The 15,709-nt window shown below is 46.2% G+C and overlaps 1 protein-coding gene across 5 annotated transcripts; it reads left to right on the top strand.

The window, feature by feature from the left end:
- The first annotated feature begins 766 nt into the window (after positions 1 to 766).
- Positions 767 to 11,870, top strand: Amz2 (archaelysin family metallopeptidase 2). 5 transcript variants are annotated; one of them, XM_048446083.3, is made up of 9 exons: positions 774 to 850; positions 1,207 to 1,300; positions 1,577 to 1,671; positions 2,350 to 2,632; positions 3,378 to 3,551; positions 3,638 to 3,766; positions 7,670 to 7,833; positions 8,794 to 8,970; positions 11,464 to 11,870. In XM_048446083.3, the coding sequence occupies exons 4-9, from the start codon at positions 2,350 to 2,352 to the stop codon at positions 11,614 to 11,616; spliced, it is 1,080 nt and encodes a 359-aa protein (XP_048302040.1). In that variant the 5' UTR covers positions 774 to 850; positions 1,207 to 1,300; positions 1,577 to 1,671; the 3' UTR covers positions 11,617 to 11,870. The 5 variants fall into 5 exon arrangements, with proteins under 5 accessions (XP_085552117.1, XP_048302040.1, XP_048302037.1 ...); XM_048446084.3 differs by having other exon boundaries at positions 795 to 841; XM_048446085.3 differs by having other exon boundaries at positions 795 to 841; positions 2,333 to 2,632.
- Positions 11,871 to 15,709: the final 3,839 nt, after the last annotated feature.

Raw genomic sequence — 15,709 nt, 5'->3', positions numbered from 1 at the left:
CAGTTTGGTTGAGTAAGGACAGCACTATTAACCTTGATATAATAGCTGCGACAAGGATAATTAGAGCAAGATGCACAAGGCAACGAGAGCGCAAAGCTTGAGGGGTGGGAGGAGGAGGGGTACAGAGATGGGTGTATGAGGTCCTTAACTTCCAAGGATGCGATGTTGACAGGGTAGAGGCATCTCCTGCTCTGACCGGCGGTGCCTGAAGCGCTCAGAGATGCATAAAGGGTGCGGGGGATCAGGAGATCCCGGGCTCTGGGGCTCCCCCCACCCCAAGGCTCCTGGGGGTCCGAGCTTGAAAGGCTACCCTAGGCCTCACGCCTGGGGCACAGCCCTGCTTCCTGACAGCAGGTGAGGCCACGACAGTCGCGCAAACCAACCGAGGGAAAGTCCAGCGGGTAAGATGTGTCAAGCCGCGGACACGGCTGACTTATTTGGGCCCGGTGGTTAAATTACTCAGGCTCAGCCCACGGGTCACTGAGCAAACCGAACAGGTGGCCCCGTGACCCTGCACAGCCCACGGGGAGCGGGTCGCGGCGCCCCCTCGAGGGCAAGGGGGGAAACGACGACGGCTGGGGGTTGTCTGGCACTACCGCGCCCTCTAGCGTCAATTCACACTGCGAGCACTAGAAACGGGCGGGGCCTTCAGGGAGTGGGGCGTGACCAACGTTTAGAGGCGGAGCCTCAGGAATGAAGAGTACGGTTAGGGGCGGGGCGATGGCCGAGGGGCGGGAAGGCGCGCGGTCTTGTGGGCGGTGCCGGCGTGGTGCGCCGGCGCGAGACGCATGCGCACAAGGACAGCCGAGGGAGCGGGAGGGCGGCCCAAGGGCTCGTCCGGGTGAGGGTGGTACGCTGGAACCAACAGGGCCCGGCGGGGGGGGGGGGGGGGGGGGGGAAGGTCTTGATCTCTGGGGAGGGGCGGATGTGGGAGGGACGGTTGCGGCGGAAGCAGAGGGGACCTCGGGGGCGGGATGTCTCCTGGGAACGACGCCGGCCTTTCTGGTTGCTTCCGGGAGAGAAGAGGCGAACCCTGAGTTCCGGGGAGGCCCCCACAGCTCACCCAAGCGGAGACGGGGTGGTATCTGCAACCAGCTAGCATGTCTGACGAGACCCAGTTTGTGTGGGGGCGTCCTCGGCCCCCAGCCCACTGCCGCGCCCTGTACATGGGAGCCTTCCGACCTTCCACTCTGCCCTTTTCATTAGGGTGAAGGCGCCCTCCACACCCCTTTGCCAGACATGGCTGTCCTTAGAAAAACTTAAGTGGGAAAGAGCAACTGGAGACTTCTCCTTTATAAAGGTAGGTAGACTACAGGGGCCACGTTTGTTTTATATTTCCTTCTGTAAAACTAAAATTTCAGCCCAAATGTGTAGTGAGGGTGGGCTCCATTCACAACTTAGTCTATAGAGGCCTTTTTAGTCTGGAGTTAGGGCTCTTGCGCTCCAGAATTCATGTGAGCACAGCGTTAGGTAACATTTCAAAAATCATTTGTCAGTAAACTGGAAAAGCCCTTAGGTGATTAGAAAACACAGAACTGAACGGAAATCTTTCATCTGGTTTTTCTTTACTAACTAGAAAAGCCTCGCGGGGAACATCTGCTTGACCATAGGAAGGATGGAAGTGCCTTGGACTCGCTAAGGACTCGCTATGAACAGAAAAGGCCCATCAACGTGAGTCCAGTATCTCTTTGTCATCTTAGAGCTTCCCGGTGTTTCCTAACTGACCTGAAAAGCTTAAGGGACTGAGATGTATCTGCCAACATGCAATTCAATTACAGAACTGGGCACATAGATTACTTCCCTTTTTATTATTGAATATCCTTGGGTAACATTGGAAGGGATGGGTTGTTCATGTGTCCCAAGTGAGTCAACTCAGAATATTGTGATTATTGTCAAATGACAGAGGACATTGGACATCAAGTTAGGCTCCCCAGGTCACTGCTAGTTTTGTTTGTTGTGGTTGTTAGTTACTGTTTTTGAGACAGTTCAGGCTGTTCTTCAACTTGCAGTCTCCTGCCTCTGTCTCCTGAATGCTGGGTTTGCAGGTGTCCCCACCATGCCTAACATATCAGTAGCTTTTCCAGTGGGAGCAGCAAGTTCTGTAAGAGATGGAAGGATGGGTTGAATGGTTTTCCTTTTAATTCCTTAGAGACTCTTCCCCAGTGAACCCATAGGACATGGGGACACTACTCTTAAGTGTAACATTTGAAGACTTTAGCAGTAGGTCACTTATTCTGGAGAGAGACTAGAGGTGTCTATGAAGGATAGTCCTGCGTATGGATGGATGAATTTTATATCTGTCTTCTCATTTTCTTTTCACTCTTAACTGTAGCCCCTCTTTTCTGGCAGATGCAGGTACTCCGGCACTCTGAGCACACCCTGAAGACAGCTCTCATCTCTAAGAACCCAGAGCTTGTGGCACAGTATGAGAAGTTCGACACTGGGGAGCGACGTTTAATGAATGAAGCCTTCCAGCCGTCCAGCAGCCTCTTTGGACCGATCACTGTGCATTCCCAGTCAGATTGGATCACTTCCCACCCTGAAGCTCCCCAGGATTTCGAACAGTTTTTCACTGCTCGCTACAGAAACACACCCTGTCCAGAGAAACACATTATCTATATACAATCCATTGGTATGTTCTGGGAATGGTGGTGGCCACTACAGAAACACACCCTGTCCGGAGAAACACATTGTCTATATACAGTCTATTGGTGTGTCCTGGGAATGTGGTGGTGGCTGCTGCCCAAATGCAAGTGAGCAGGGTTTTTTTTGTTTTTTGTTTTTTTGAGACAGGGTTTCTCTTTGCAACCCTGTCTGTTCTAGAACTTGCTCTACAGATCAAACTGGTCTTGAACTCACAGAGATCCACCTGCCTCTGCCTCCTGAATGCTGGAATTAAAGGCGTGCACCACCACTACACAGCTGCAAGCGATTTTTTATGGCTTCTGTTTTTTCTTTTTTGTGTGTGTGCTGAGAGTTGAACTCAGTTCTCTATGCGTGTTAGGCGTTATATGTGATAATTTAAAATATTATTATTGTGTGTGGTGTGGGAGGGACGCAAATGTGCCATAGGACCGCTTTTGTAGAGTTTGCCCTCTGTCCCAGTGAGGCTTTCAGGTGTGCAGCGAGCACCTTCCCCTGCTTAGCCATCTTCATGGCCCTGTGTGGCCCTTTTGATACTCGTCCCAATGGTAGGAGTTTTATAGCCAAACTGGCTGAACAGTGAGATTTTTTTCCTTTGACTTCATGTTGCCGTCAATTAAGAAGTATGGAGGTTTTAGAGCGGCTTCTGTTTCTGTTCCAGTTTATAGAATAAGGTGAAGAATGTTCCCATCACTTTTAAAGTGTCCTCATTTTCTCCCTTCCCTGTACCGTAGGCTCTCTAGGCAACACCAGAATTATCAGTGAAGAATATATTAAGTGGCTCAAGGGCTACTGTGAAGCTTTCTTTTATGGTTTGACCGTAAAATTCTTAGACCCAGTGTCTGTGTCTGCGACGAAGTGTTCCTTTAGAGTGAATGAGCACACACAGAACTTACAAATCCATGCAGGTAAGTGAAGCACCTTTGCAGTTGGAATGTAGCAGAAGGGATGTGTGTGTGTCATATATATTATACATGCATTTCTTTTTAAATAGGGCATATCCTGGCATTCTTGAAAAAGAAGAAACCCAAAGATGCTTTCTGCATCGTGGGGATAACAATGATCGATCTGTACCCACGGGACTCCTGGAATTTTGTCTTTGGACAGGCCTCTTTGACAGATGGTATTCCTTTCTTGATACTGTTTTGATACTATTCAGCTTGAGGATGTTTGGAGATATTCAGAGGGTGGGAAGAAGAAGCCCAACCAGTAATGTTTTCAGTATTTAGAGCTGTGTCTTCAGTGAAGTGCCATGCACTCAAAGTGTGCTCTGAAAGACTGGTGATGGGGGTTCCTCTCCAGGAGGACACATCCTCCCCGCCTGACCGTGATGTAATAGTGCTTTTCTCACAGAGCCATTGGGAGAGCATTTGTGTTACAGTTCCTACCCATAAATAGTGCTTGAGATACCCCAGGCATTCAGCTCAACCTCTGGGGAGTTTAAGTTATGTGTTAGCAAGATAAACACCTTAAGGAAATTAGAGCTATCATTAACATTTGTGAAACTCTTGCTAATTCTTTATTAGCAAGTGTGTATGGGTTGGTGTGCAGTGGCGCACTAGCCAGTATATGGCTTCAAACCCAGGCCTGGCTCAAGGCCGGGACTCTTCCACTGAATTACATGCATCCTGTCTTGGTTAGTTTTTCCATTGCTCTTATAAAGGAAAACAGTTAATTGGGTGGCTCACTTACAGTTCAGAGGTTTAATCCGTTATCATCATGGCAGGGAGCAGGGCAGCATGCAAGCAGACAAGGTGCTGGAGAAGGAGCTGACAGTTCTGGCAACAGGGAAGTGGTGAGACACTGGGCGTGGCTTGAGCATGTATAGGAAACCTCAAAGCCCACCCTCGCAGTGACACACTTTCTCCAACAAAGCCGCACCTTATAATAGTGCCACTCCCTATGAGCTTACGGGGGCCAGTTGCATTCAAGCTAACAGACATCCCTAGCCCTTGCTAGTTGATTTTGCTGTTTTGATCAAGCACAGATGGAATAGCCATAAATAAATACACAAGTATGTATTTTCTTCTTCAGCCTGCGTGTGGCTGCAGTGTAGTGGTAGAGCACATGTCTGGAAAACCAACTTTGGGCTACATGTGGAAACATAGCATAACATATAATTGGAACATTTGGGAGGTGGGGGCAAGTGAATCAGGAGTTCAAGGGTGGCCTCAGCTACCTAGTGAGTTTAAGGTCTACCTGGGCTACAGATACCTTGTCCAAAACAACCCAACCAAGCATAATCAGCAGCAAGAAACCAAAATCATGCCTGTGATTTCAGCACTGGGCAGGCAGAGGCAGGAAGAACACAAGTTTACAGCCGGCCTGAGCTGTATAACAATCAATACCCTGGCAGAGGGAAAAAAAAAAATGCAGTGAAGGAAAGAGAACCAACCTAAAACTCGACCTGGAATAATAAACTTTAGCTTGTTAGAAACTGCCTGGCAACATTAGAAGGGTCTGACAGTGAGTCTGCTTATTTTTCTTTCTCTTTTGTTTTTCTACTTTGTTCTCTTTCCCCCTAATTTTTGCTGTTTTCTGTCTAACTTCAGATACACACACATGTGTACATACATGCAGTATGCACCCCAGAATCTAAGGCAGGCTGGAAGGGAAAGGCTAGTAAACTAAGGGGAGTGGGAACCAAGGGCAGGAGAGAGCTGATGGTCTGACAGGATGTATGCCAGGCTTTGGACCGGGGCTTCCCCTGGCAGGTGTTTGTGTTAGAGGTGGGGCTAGGCTATAGCTGCTCTCATTACTTCATCCTCAGTGTCCCATCTCTCAGGGTTCTTCATCATACCCTGGATCCTCCCAGCATGCCCTTGTGAAGTCTTGGATTACTATCCTGCTGTGTGTTTTTATCAGATGTCTCCTTTTGTTAGCATTATAGTAATAAAAACATTAAAAGCAAATGCAAAACAATTTATTCATTGACCTAGATACCACTAGTTAATTTACTATATGCATTTGAGGGGAGTGGGTGAGGAAACATTGCCCAAGCTTTCTATGTTAATTATTTTGTGGGGAAGGTTAAGTTTTAAAAATATTAAATGACATAAAACAAGACATGTCAGGGTAGCGGTTGATCTGATATGAAATGAGTGCTTACCACAAGGGACCTGATTTTCTCCAAGATTAAAGACTATTTTTAAAGAGGAACATTTAAAACATTATGGCTGAAGGGATCACATGAAATAGCTCACACTTGTTGGAGCAGAGCGAGTCACTGGTACATGATGAGATTTGTTTTTCCTGTTAGAATACTCTTTCCCTAAATTTCAGGGGTCAGTCTGCAGTTCCTGAGGGTGAGGTGAGGAGCACCCTTTTGAATCAAGTTGAACTGGACAAAACCACGAGTTTATTTACTTACAAATAAAGATTTCATGAGCTTGTTGGTAGGGGTCTTGCTTGGTGTGACTCTAGCCCTGGCTTTGCTCCCTAGCCAAACCAAACCATCCATAAGGTGGGAATACTGCTTCGTGTGCTAGGTTCTGAATCCTAGCAACACATAAAAATTCATTAATAGTGAGCTGCTGTACAGGTGTTGGGAATTGAACCCTGGGTCCTCTGGAAGAGCAGTCAGTGCTCTTAGCTGCTGAGCCATTTCTCCAGCCCCAAATTCATTAATAGTAGCAATTGAAAGAGACAATTGAAAGTTCCGTGTAGGTGAGCACAGTTGTAGGTCAGTCCCTGGACTGTGAATTAGGTGTCAAGGTGTCAGACTACTCGCCAAGCCTGCAGAGATGGCATCTATGCCTCTGCTATCACCCCCAGGAAGTCAGTCGGGCGACTGTTTATTCTGGTCACTTGTTACCAGCCTCTTGATAGAGTTGCCCTGTGCTTTAAAAAGGAGATAGGGCATGTGAAGAGGCTCTGCTTTCTGGAGACAGTCTCCAGACAGGACAGTGGGTGCTACCTTAGGAAAAGTCAGAAACTTGGCTGGTGTGTGAGGCAGAAGTCTGCCCTTGAGCTCCTAATAGCCAAAAATCCTGACTGCTTAAGTCACCGTTTATCACGCTCTTCTGGAGTACTTCCCTGAGGGAAGACTGGTAGGAGGAACTCAGTGAAGCTTCCACTTTCCCTCAGATTCAACCGTTGTTCGATGTTTCTAGGTTTCTTATGTTTTATTAGCATATCAATTATGCATAATAGTGGGATTCACTATGACGTTTTCACATATGTATATAATACACTTAGCTCATGCTCACCTTCCCTTCCCATTCCTCTCAGGTGCCCCTCCCACCTTTGTTTGATTCCTTCTGAAATAGTCCCCCTTTCTAGTTCTCTCTCTCTCTCTCTGTGTGTGTGTCTGGGTATGAAGTATGGTTACTTAGAGGAGCATGTGTGTGAGGTTACTGAAGAGCACAGGCGTGTTAGCTGTGGCTACACCAGTGGGGAAAAAGATGTCACTTTCCTCCTCCAGTAGGTCCTCAGGGAGGGCCCTGGACCTGGTGCGTCCTTCTCCCTACATTGAATTTTTTACGGCTGGGGAAATTGGTTTGTAGGTAAAGATGATTGTGGGAATTGGGTCTCATAAGCCAGTGGTACTGGGTGACTAAGCCCTATGGGTGTGGTCTTCTCAGTACTGTGAAGGATAAGATCTGAGGATGAGGGTCACGTGTGCTCTCTTAGGGACGGTGAGGGCACTGGCAGAGCTAAGGCTTGGAATTCCCTTTGGCCCATTGGGAAAGAGGTTATGGTGTAGTGGCAGAGCTGGTTACCCAGTGGGGTCCTCAGAGCAGCTGGTGACGCAAGCCAGACTCCACTTTCTGTCTTGTAATCATTGTGCATGGATTTGATTTAATAATAGATAAAACAGTCTTAAGGATTCCTGCTTTAAAAGATCTCGTTAGGGAAGTCTGGGACAAGAGTTGTTTGTGTAGTGTTGGCAAATCTTTTAGGTATTTCCAGTGGTGTGACATCAATCCAGGTGTGCACTTACTGACCAGATGTCTGAACAGCCGACCTTTGTCTTCCCTTCGTGTATCTTATCCAGTGATAGGGACAAGCTTGTCTTCTTGTGCAGGTGTGGGGATATTCAGCTTCGCCAGGTACGGCAAGGATTTCTACAGCACACGGTATGAAGGGAGAGTGACGCAGCCCCAGAGGACGTCCTCCAGCGACTATTCCATTTTTGATAACTATTACAATCCTGAGATCACTAGTATTTTACTGTGGCGATCCTGTAAGGTAAGTTGTTTGGCAATTTGTTGTTGTTGTTTAGATAGAAATTTTGCTTTTCCAGGATTGTTTGTAGGTTTCTCCTCGTAGGCATACATGTTCAGAGTATGTTTGCAGGGCCCACAGCCGGTGTGCTCATCAGCATGCAAGTCAGGTCTGTCTCTGGAGTGAGGGAGCCCGAGTCTGAACTGCTAGGACCCTACTGGTCTAAAGCAAACTTAACTATCCTCCTGCCTCAGTCTTTCAAGTATAAGGATGACAAGCATGTACCACATTTTCACAAATATGAAGTCTGTACCGCCATCTAGTGGGTAGAGCCCATTTGTGAGGGTTCCCACACATGGGATAAGCCAACATATTAGCTGTCCCAAAGGGGAAACCCTGGTACAGGGAAGTAATGAAATGACCATTGCTAAGTGTAGAAGATCTGGGCAGAATGAAGGTTTGGTGATGATGACTCTACTGGGTGGTTTTGTGTGTCTTCTTGACCCGAGCTAGAGTCATCAGAGAGGAAGGAGCCTCAGCTGAGGAAATGCCTCCTTGAGATCCAGCTGTAAGACATTTTCTCAATTAGTGATCAATGGGTGAGAGCCCAGCCCACTGTGGGTGGTGCTATCCCTGGGCTGCTGGTCCTGGGCTCTATAAGAAAGCAGGCTGAGCAAGCCATGGGAAGCAAGCCAGTAAGCAGCGCCCCTCCGTGGCCTGTGCATCAGCCTCTGCTTCCGGGATCCTGCCCTGTTTGAGTTCCTGTCCTGACTTCTTCAGTGATGAACAGCAATTCTGAAGTGTAAGCCAAGTAAACCTTTTCCTCCCCAACTTGCTTTTTGGCCACGGTGTTTTGTCACGGTAATAGAAACCCTGACTAAGACAGTGGCAATGGTGTTGATCCTGTAAATCTGTTTCTTGGAAAAAGTGTTGTGTAATTGCTAATGGTGGTGCCGTAAAGCAGTGAATGTAAATGTTTTGCAGACTTTAACCCATGAGATCGGACACATATTTGGACTGCGACACTGCCAGTGGCTTGCGTGCTTGATGCAAGGCTCCAACCACTTAGAAGAATCTGACCGGCGTCCTCTGAACCTTTGCCCTATCTGCTTACGCAAGCTGCAGTGTGCTATTGGCTTCAGTATTGTAGAGAGATACAAAGTAAGTAGGGAGGGGTGCAGAAGTAAGGGAAGTGGTATGTTCTGGTAGGTCTTTAGAGCTGTGGTTTATCAGAGGAAATTAGGTAAAGATAAGCAGGAAACTTTTTTTTTTTTTTAAAGTAAAGAGGGCAGGCAAGATGGCTCAGTGGTAGATCCTTTGCTGCCTTGCCACGAAAACACGAGGGCCAGAGTCTGGGTCCCTAGAGCCCACGTAAGTGCCCACCTGCAATCCCAGTACATGGGACATGGAAACAGACTCCGGAGGCAAACGAATTAGCCAGACTAGTAGACTAGCAAGCTTTGGGTTCATCACGAGAGATCCTGCGTCAGTGTATACGGGGAAGAAAAGCGCCTGAGGTCAACCTTGGGCCTACACATGCACACACTGAACACACACTGTGAAACCATGAGAGAAGTACCCATTTCAAACCTGCAGTTCAGAAGAGAGAGCACAGCTCCCCCAGTAATGGTGCTTCCCCCCAGCCCCAAACCCCATGATATGGAGACAGGAGTCAGTCCTGGGGCCCTTTGCAAGGAGAACACTGACTTCTGCACATGTCCTCTGGGCTCTCCATTCATTCCTTGGCATATATTCCCCCCTCTCAACACTATGAATAAGTTCCATTGTGGTGGCTCATACTTGTACCCACTGTCCTTGCAGAGGACCTGAGTTTGGTTCCCAACATCCATATGGTAGCTTACAATTACATATAACTACAGTTCCAAGGGATCCAACATCCTCAGAGGGCACCAGCATACATGCAGTGCACATATGTACATGTAGACAAAACAGTCATAAAGAAACTTTCATTTAACAATGACTGTCTTACTTATTTATTTATTTTTAGATATATTTATGTATGTGTGCCCTCTGAGACCAGAGGGGCTTGTCTAAAGAGTCAGAACCACCTGATGTGGGTGCTGGGATCCAAACTCAGGTCCACTGGAAGAACAGTAAAGACTTTCTCTCTCTCTCTCTCTCTCTCTCTCTCTCTCTCTCTCTCTCTGGTTTTTCAAGACAGGGTTTCTCTCTGTAGCAGTCCTGGCTGTCCTAGAACTCACTTGGTAGACTAGACTGGCCTTGAACTCAGAGAGATCCGCCTGCCTCTGTCTCCCAGGTGCTGGTATTAAAGGCATGCATCACCACCGTCCAGCTTAGTTAAATGCTCTTAACCATCTCTCCATTTCTGATGATGACTGTTTTATGCTTAACATTTTGTGAGAAATGGTAAAAGGAATTTATCTGTTACTTGTCCATTAGGTCAAAAGGGATTGATTCTATAGCACAAAAGGCATGCTGATTTGTGTGGTAGAGTTTTCTTTTATATTTTTGGTTGTGAGCCTAGCCTTTAATGCTGAGCCATCTCTCCAGCCCGAGTTTACTTTTCTAAGTATAGAACTGTGTAACTATAATTTTCCAAATATGTGACAGACACACAAGTCTGTTAGAAAAAGAGTGGATGTCTTTAAGAATAGAGATGACTCACCAGGTGGTGGTGGCGCAGCCTTTAATCCTTTACCTTGGGAGGCAGAGGCAGGCGGATCTCTGTGAGTTTGAGGCCAGCCTGGTCTACAAGAGCTAGTTCCAGAACAGGCTCCAAAGCAAATCTGTACGATCAGTGTATCTTGGGAAACAAGAAGCTCCTGTTCCTTCATGCCAGTGAGATGGTAGCTTAGCCTACTTTATTTCTCATGTGCTGTATTGTTTTTTGTTTGTTTTCTTTTGTTGTTTTCCTTTGAGACAGGGTCTCTCTCTAGACAGAGAAACCCTGTCTCAAAAAAATGAAAAAAAGAAGAGAGATGACACCCGGTATCCTTGTGCACACATCAGTACACATCCACATCCCGGCGGTTACTTGTGGTCTGCCTGCTCATGCAGGGACAGCACTTGACTATCTCCGTCCTGTGTCTTCACATACATGTCTGCCCTTGCCTTAGGGTATAGTTATAGGGTATAGTTATGTTACGTGCACATGTGCATTAAGCTAAAAGCACAGCACAGTGTCTTATAGAATAAACAAATGGAGAAAAGAAATTAAAATTACCTTGTCATTCTAAAAATAGCGTAAGAATTCCTCTGCATATTTTTTTGTTGTTTTCAGGTTTTTTGTTTGTTTGTTTTTGTTTTTTTTTTTGAGGTGGGGTGGGGTTTCATAATGTCCCCCGAGCTGGTCTGGAGTTCACCATGTAACCCAAAGTGGCTACGAACTTGTAGCCATCCTCCTTCCTTAGCCTTTCTGAGTGTCGGGGTTATAGACGCAAGGAGCCATACCTGGCTCCTGTTTACTTTTGACCATAGTTTTTGGTTATGTTCTCTATAGTTTTGGTCCATGCTGTTTCTCTCAGTGTTCACTCATGTCTTGTACTCCTAGCCCACTCCATCAGATTCAGACTGTTCATGGGGGGCACAGCCGCGGATTTAGAAAACCTCACTCTGGTACTGGCTATTGTGCCTGAGACTGTTTTGTTGAAATGCGGTGTTTGTGTTTTCCAGGCACTGTTGAGATGGATTGACGATGAACCTAACGACACATCAAGAGCAACTCCCAGAAATAGTTCTGACCATGTGAATTTGCCGAAACCTGTGGAAGCCTTTAAGGATTGGAGAGAATGGATAGTAAAGTGCATTGCTGTTCTGGAGAAATAAGGACTTTGACATAGGAGTAACTGAAATAAACACTGGCGCCCTGGGTGTTTGTGGGTAGAGTACTTCATCAGGATAAACCATCTCCTGGTTCTGTGCTGAGGCCAGGGAGCAGACTAGAAGCTTCTCTGAAGCCCCTGGACCAAAATAAGGTTTACTGAGAACAAGGAAAACCCTCTCTGCCCTTCTCTCCTGTGTCACTAGCTTCAAATTGGATTAGCTGAAGCTAGAAGGTAAATAAAGATTTAAGAAAATGACCATCCTGTATTTCTGTATTCATCCAAGGAATGAATGAACACTTTACTGAGTTGCTTTTGCTTCAGGAAGAGTTACTGCCTCTTGTGAGTTACAGCTAAGTCACCAGCAATGTGAACTTGCACGGGTCGGCATCCTTGCTGCCTGCAGCCTCCCCTTCTGACCTGTGGGCACCCTTCATTCTTTCCTGGCCATTTATGAGCTTGTCCCTGAAAGAAGTGACAGCTTATACCAGGTCTCCACAGTGAGAACACCAGTGGTCCTTTCCCACAGCGGGGTAGGGGTTTTAGCATCGTTCTCTGCTGTAACTGCTGTGTCGTGTCTGACAGCCTTTACAGATAACTAACTCATAATAGTTATCTGTAACTATTATGTCCGTGTAGGTCGCATTCATTCTATAGGGTTAGGTGAGATTGAAGTTTGTTTTGTCCACTTTATTGCATTGTGACTTGTTTGAATAGGAAGAGAGTGAGTGGGTTACTTACCTGTCAGGATGCCAACAATGCCTGGAGTGACCTGTCAGCCTGTGACATCAGTCAGTTGCTGTGGTGGTGAGCAAGTGGACAGCCTCAAGGTCAGCACATCAGTACGATCGATGTATTTTCGGAAACAAGAAGCTCCTGTTCCTTCATGCCAGTGAGATGGTAGCTTGGCCTACTTTAGTTCCCATTTGCTGTATTGTTTTTTGTTTGTTTTGTTGTTTTCCTTTGAGACAGGGTCTCTATGTAGCCCTGACTAGCCTGGAACTCAATATATAGACCAAATTGGCTTTGAACCCATAGAAATCCCCTGCCTCTGCCTCCCAAGTGTGGGGATTAAAAGGCGTGTGGCACCATAACTGGTAATACTGGGGCTTGATCTTGTGCGTGCTTAGTATTCTAGAGTTGAGTGACAGCCCCCAGTCCCCCGTTTCTTCTTATCTGATCTTTAAGGTAAGACTTAAATTCCTTCCTTTCTCTCTCATTGTCTTTTTCTTCTTTTTAAATGGTTGGGGGGAGGGGGAGGGACAGCGTCAGGTATCATTCCTCAGTGGTTAGGAAGCAGGCTGTCCAGTGAACATGGGGATCCCCCTGCCTGTTTCTTCACCCCCATGCTATGGGTGCTGGGTGTCACCCTTGGGCCTCTATTTACACAGCAAGCACTTTAGTGACTGAGCTGTTTCCACCTCTCTTTTTTCCCATTTGAAATCTAAATTCTTTCGTTGTTGTAACTTAGACGGTGTAATTAAAAGCACACTTGATAACCACACCAGTGGTTTTCCTTAGATTCCCTTTCTTGGTTAAACGCCTTTTAAATCAGTTTTAAAAACGGCAGCTTGTCATTGGCATCAGTTGGAGACTGTTTGTGATTGTTCTAATATTGAAAAGAAGCAGATGGGTTTGACGTGTCTTGTTTATGAAGTTTAATTCTCCCTTGAATAGTTACTCCTAGTTATTCCCCGTTGTATGTTTTATTTTCCTGCCAGGTAAATGCGGTTCTGCTGTGGTCAACATTAATCATAAACCTAGAGTGGATATTTGCCTAGGTTAAAAAATTGGGGATTATAATTATCTGAACAAGACAAAAAATCCTTTTGAGCCTATTCTGCAGGGAGCCAGGAATAAGAACTTCTGGAAGAAATTACTCATTGTTACTGAAAATGAGACTGAACAACTAAAAATGACATAGCAAACATTTATTAAGCAGTCTTCATTTCGGTGATGTTATAACGAATTAGATTGTGTACACTTTTGGAGAATTTTTAGGATTAACTTAAAAAGATACAATTTAGGGACTGGTGAGCAGGCTCAAAAGGTGAGGCACCTGCCACCACACCTGAGGACTTGAGGCTGATTCCTGGGACTCACAGGGCAGGAGAGCACCAGCTCTCCCACGTTGCCCTCTGACTTAATGCATGGAGAGACAAAGACACACACACACACACACACACACACAAACACACACACACGGGGGGTGGGAGAGAGAGAGAGAGATTGAGGAATGTGTAATTTACTGTGACTGCAACTCATTGGGAGAGATTTTCCCCCCAGACATCAGGAGAGACGGCTCAAGGCCTGATGTGCACTGCACTAGCCAGCAATAGAAGGAAGTTTTGCTTTGCACATGCTAAGTGAACACGAGGCTAAAATACTGATGAAAATAATTTCCCAGTGTCTAAATACCACCCTAGAAATAAGTAACTTTGCTTAAGGAAATTCTCAACATCCTTAGTCATCAGAGAAATGCAAATCAAAACAACTCTGAGATTCCATCTGACACCTGTAAGAATGGCCAAGATCAAAAACACTGATGACAACTTATGCTGGAGAGGTTGTGGGGAAAAGGGAACAAACACTTCTGCATTGCTGGTGGGAGTGCAAGCTGGTACAACCCCTTTGGATGTCAGTGTGGCGATTTCTCAGAAAATTAGGAAACATCCTTCCTCAAGACCCAGTGATACCACTTTTGGGTACATATCCAAAGGATGCTCAATCATGCCACAAGGACACGTGCTCAACTATGTTCATAACAGCTTTGCTTGTCATAGCTAGAACCTGGAAACAACCTAAATGCCTCTCAATCGAAGAATGGATAAGGAAAATGTGGTACATTTACACAATGGAGTGCCACACAGCAGAAAAAAAATAACGACATCTTGAATTTTGCAGGCAAATGGATGGAGCTAGAAAACATCATCATGAGTGAGGTAACCCAGACCCAGAAAGACAACTATCACATGTACTCACTCATAAGTAGTTTTTAAACATAAAGCAAAGAAAACTAGCCTACAAATCAACCCCAGAGAACCTAGACAACAATGAGGACTCTAAGAGAGACAGACATGGATCTAATCTACATGGGAAGTAGAAAAAGACAAAATCTCTTGAGTAAACTGGGAGCATGGGGACCTTGAGAGAGGGTTGAGGGTGAGGAGAGAGACAGGGAGGGGAGCAGAGAAAAATGTAAGACTCAATAAAAATCAATGAAATTTAAAAAAATAAATTGACTTTGAAAATGTTTTATGTTACATATCCTGTTCTTTGGCTTCAACAGTTATACCCTCAAGGGATAACTCTCTCTCTCTCTCTCTCTCTCTCTCTCTCTCTCTCTCTCTCACACACACACACACACACACACACACACACACACACACGTGACTGAGCAAGTGTTGACATCTCAGACCACGAAAACCTAATAGAGACAGCCGAACAGGAGCAATAGGCAAGGATTTTTATCTAGTTTTTACTTTTCCTTCGTTATTATTCCTACTTGGTTCTGTGGGACAGGTATGTAGGTTTTTAAATGGTGGGGAGAGGGGGAGGGACAAAGGCAGGTATCATTCCTCAGTGGTTAGGAAGCAGGCTGTCCAGTGAACATGGGGATCCCCCTGCCTGTTTCTTCACCCCCATTCTATGGGTGCTGGGTGTCACCCTTGGGCCACTTTAGTGACTGAGCTATTTCCAGCTCTCTTTTTCCCATTTGAAATCTAAATTCTTTCATTGTTGTAACTTAGACGGTGTAATTAAAAGCACGCTTGACAACCAAACCAGTGGTTTTCCTTAGATTCCCTTTCTTGGTTAAACGCCTTTTAAATCACTAGGTAGTTCAGGCTGTCCTTGATCTGGTATCCTTCTGCCTCAGAGCCTCTCCAGGGCTGGCAACACAAGCGTGCCCCGGACTTGCTTTTCGAAGCAAACACTTCCCTGACACAGGGCTAAATGACTCTTCTCAAACCCGTGGAGGAACAGAGGGCCGGGGTTGTAGGTTGTTTGCTCTCCGAAGCCCCAGTGATAAAATCCAAGCAGGCAGCGGCGGGACGGCTATAGCCGCGGAGCGGGCCCTTCCCGGGCAGGAAGCGCGT

The sequence above is a fragment of the Myodes glareolus genome, chromosome 9 (genome assembly GCF_982192425.1).
Source record: "Myodes glareolus chromosome 9, mMyoGla1.1, whole genome shotgun sequence".
NCBI lineage: Eukaryota > Metazoa > Chordata > Mammalia > Rodentia > Cricetidae > Myodes > Myodes glareolus.
This window is presented reverse-complemented; position numbering and strand designations above follow the sequence as displayed.

What these genes read in the sequence shown, in the direction of transcription:
- Amz2 (XM_048446080.3), top strand. Translation starts at nt 789, where the DNA reads ATGCGCACAAGGACAGCCGAGGGAGCGGGAGGGCGGCCCAAGGGCTCG. An exon ending in TATCTATATACAATCCATTG is followed by an intron (nt 2,633 to 3,377) that starts GTATGTTCTGGG and finishes CCTGTACCGTAG; the next exon opens with GCTCTCTAGGCAACACCAGA. An exon ending in ACAGGCCTCTTTGACAGATG is followed by an intron (nt 3,767 to 7,669) that starts GTATTCCTTTCT and finishes CTTCTTGTGCAG; the next exon opens with GTGTGGGGATATTCAGCTTC.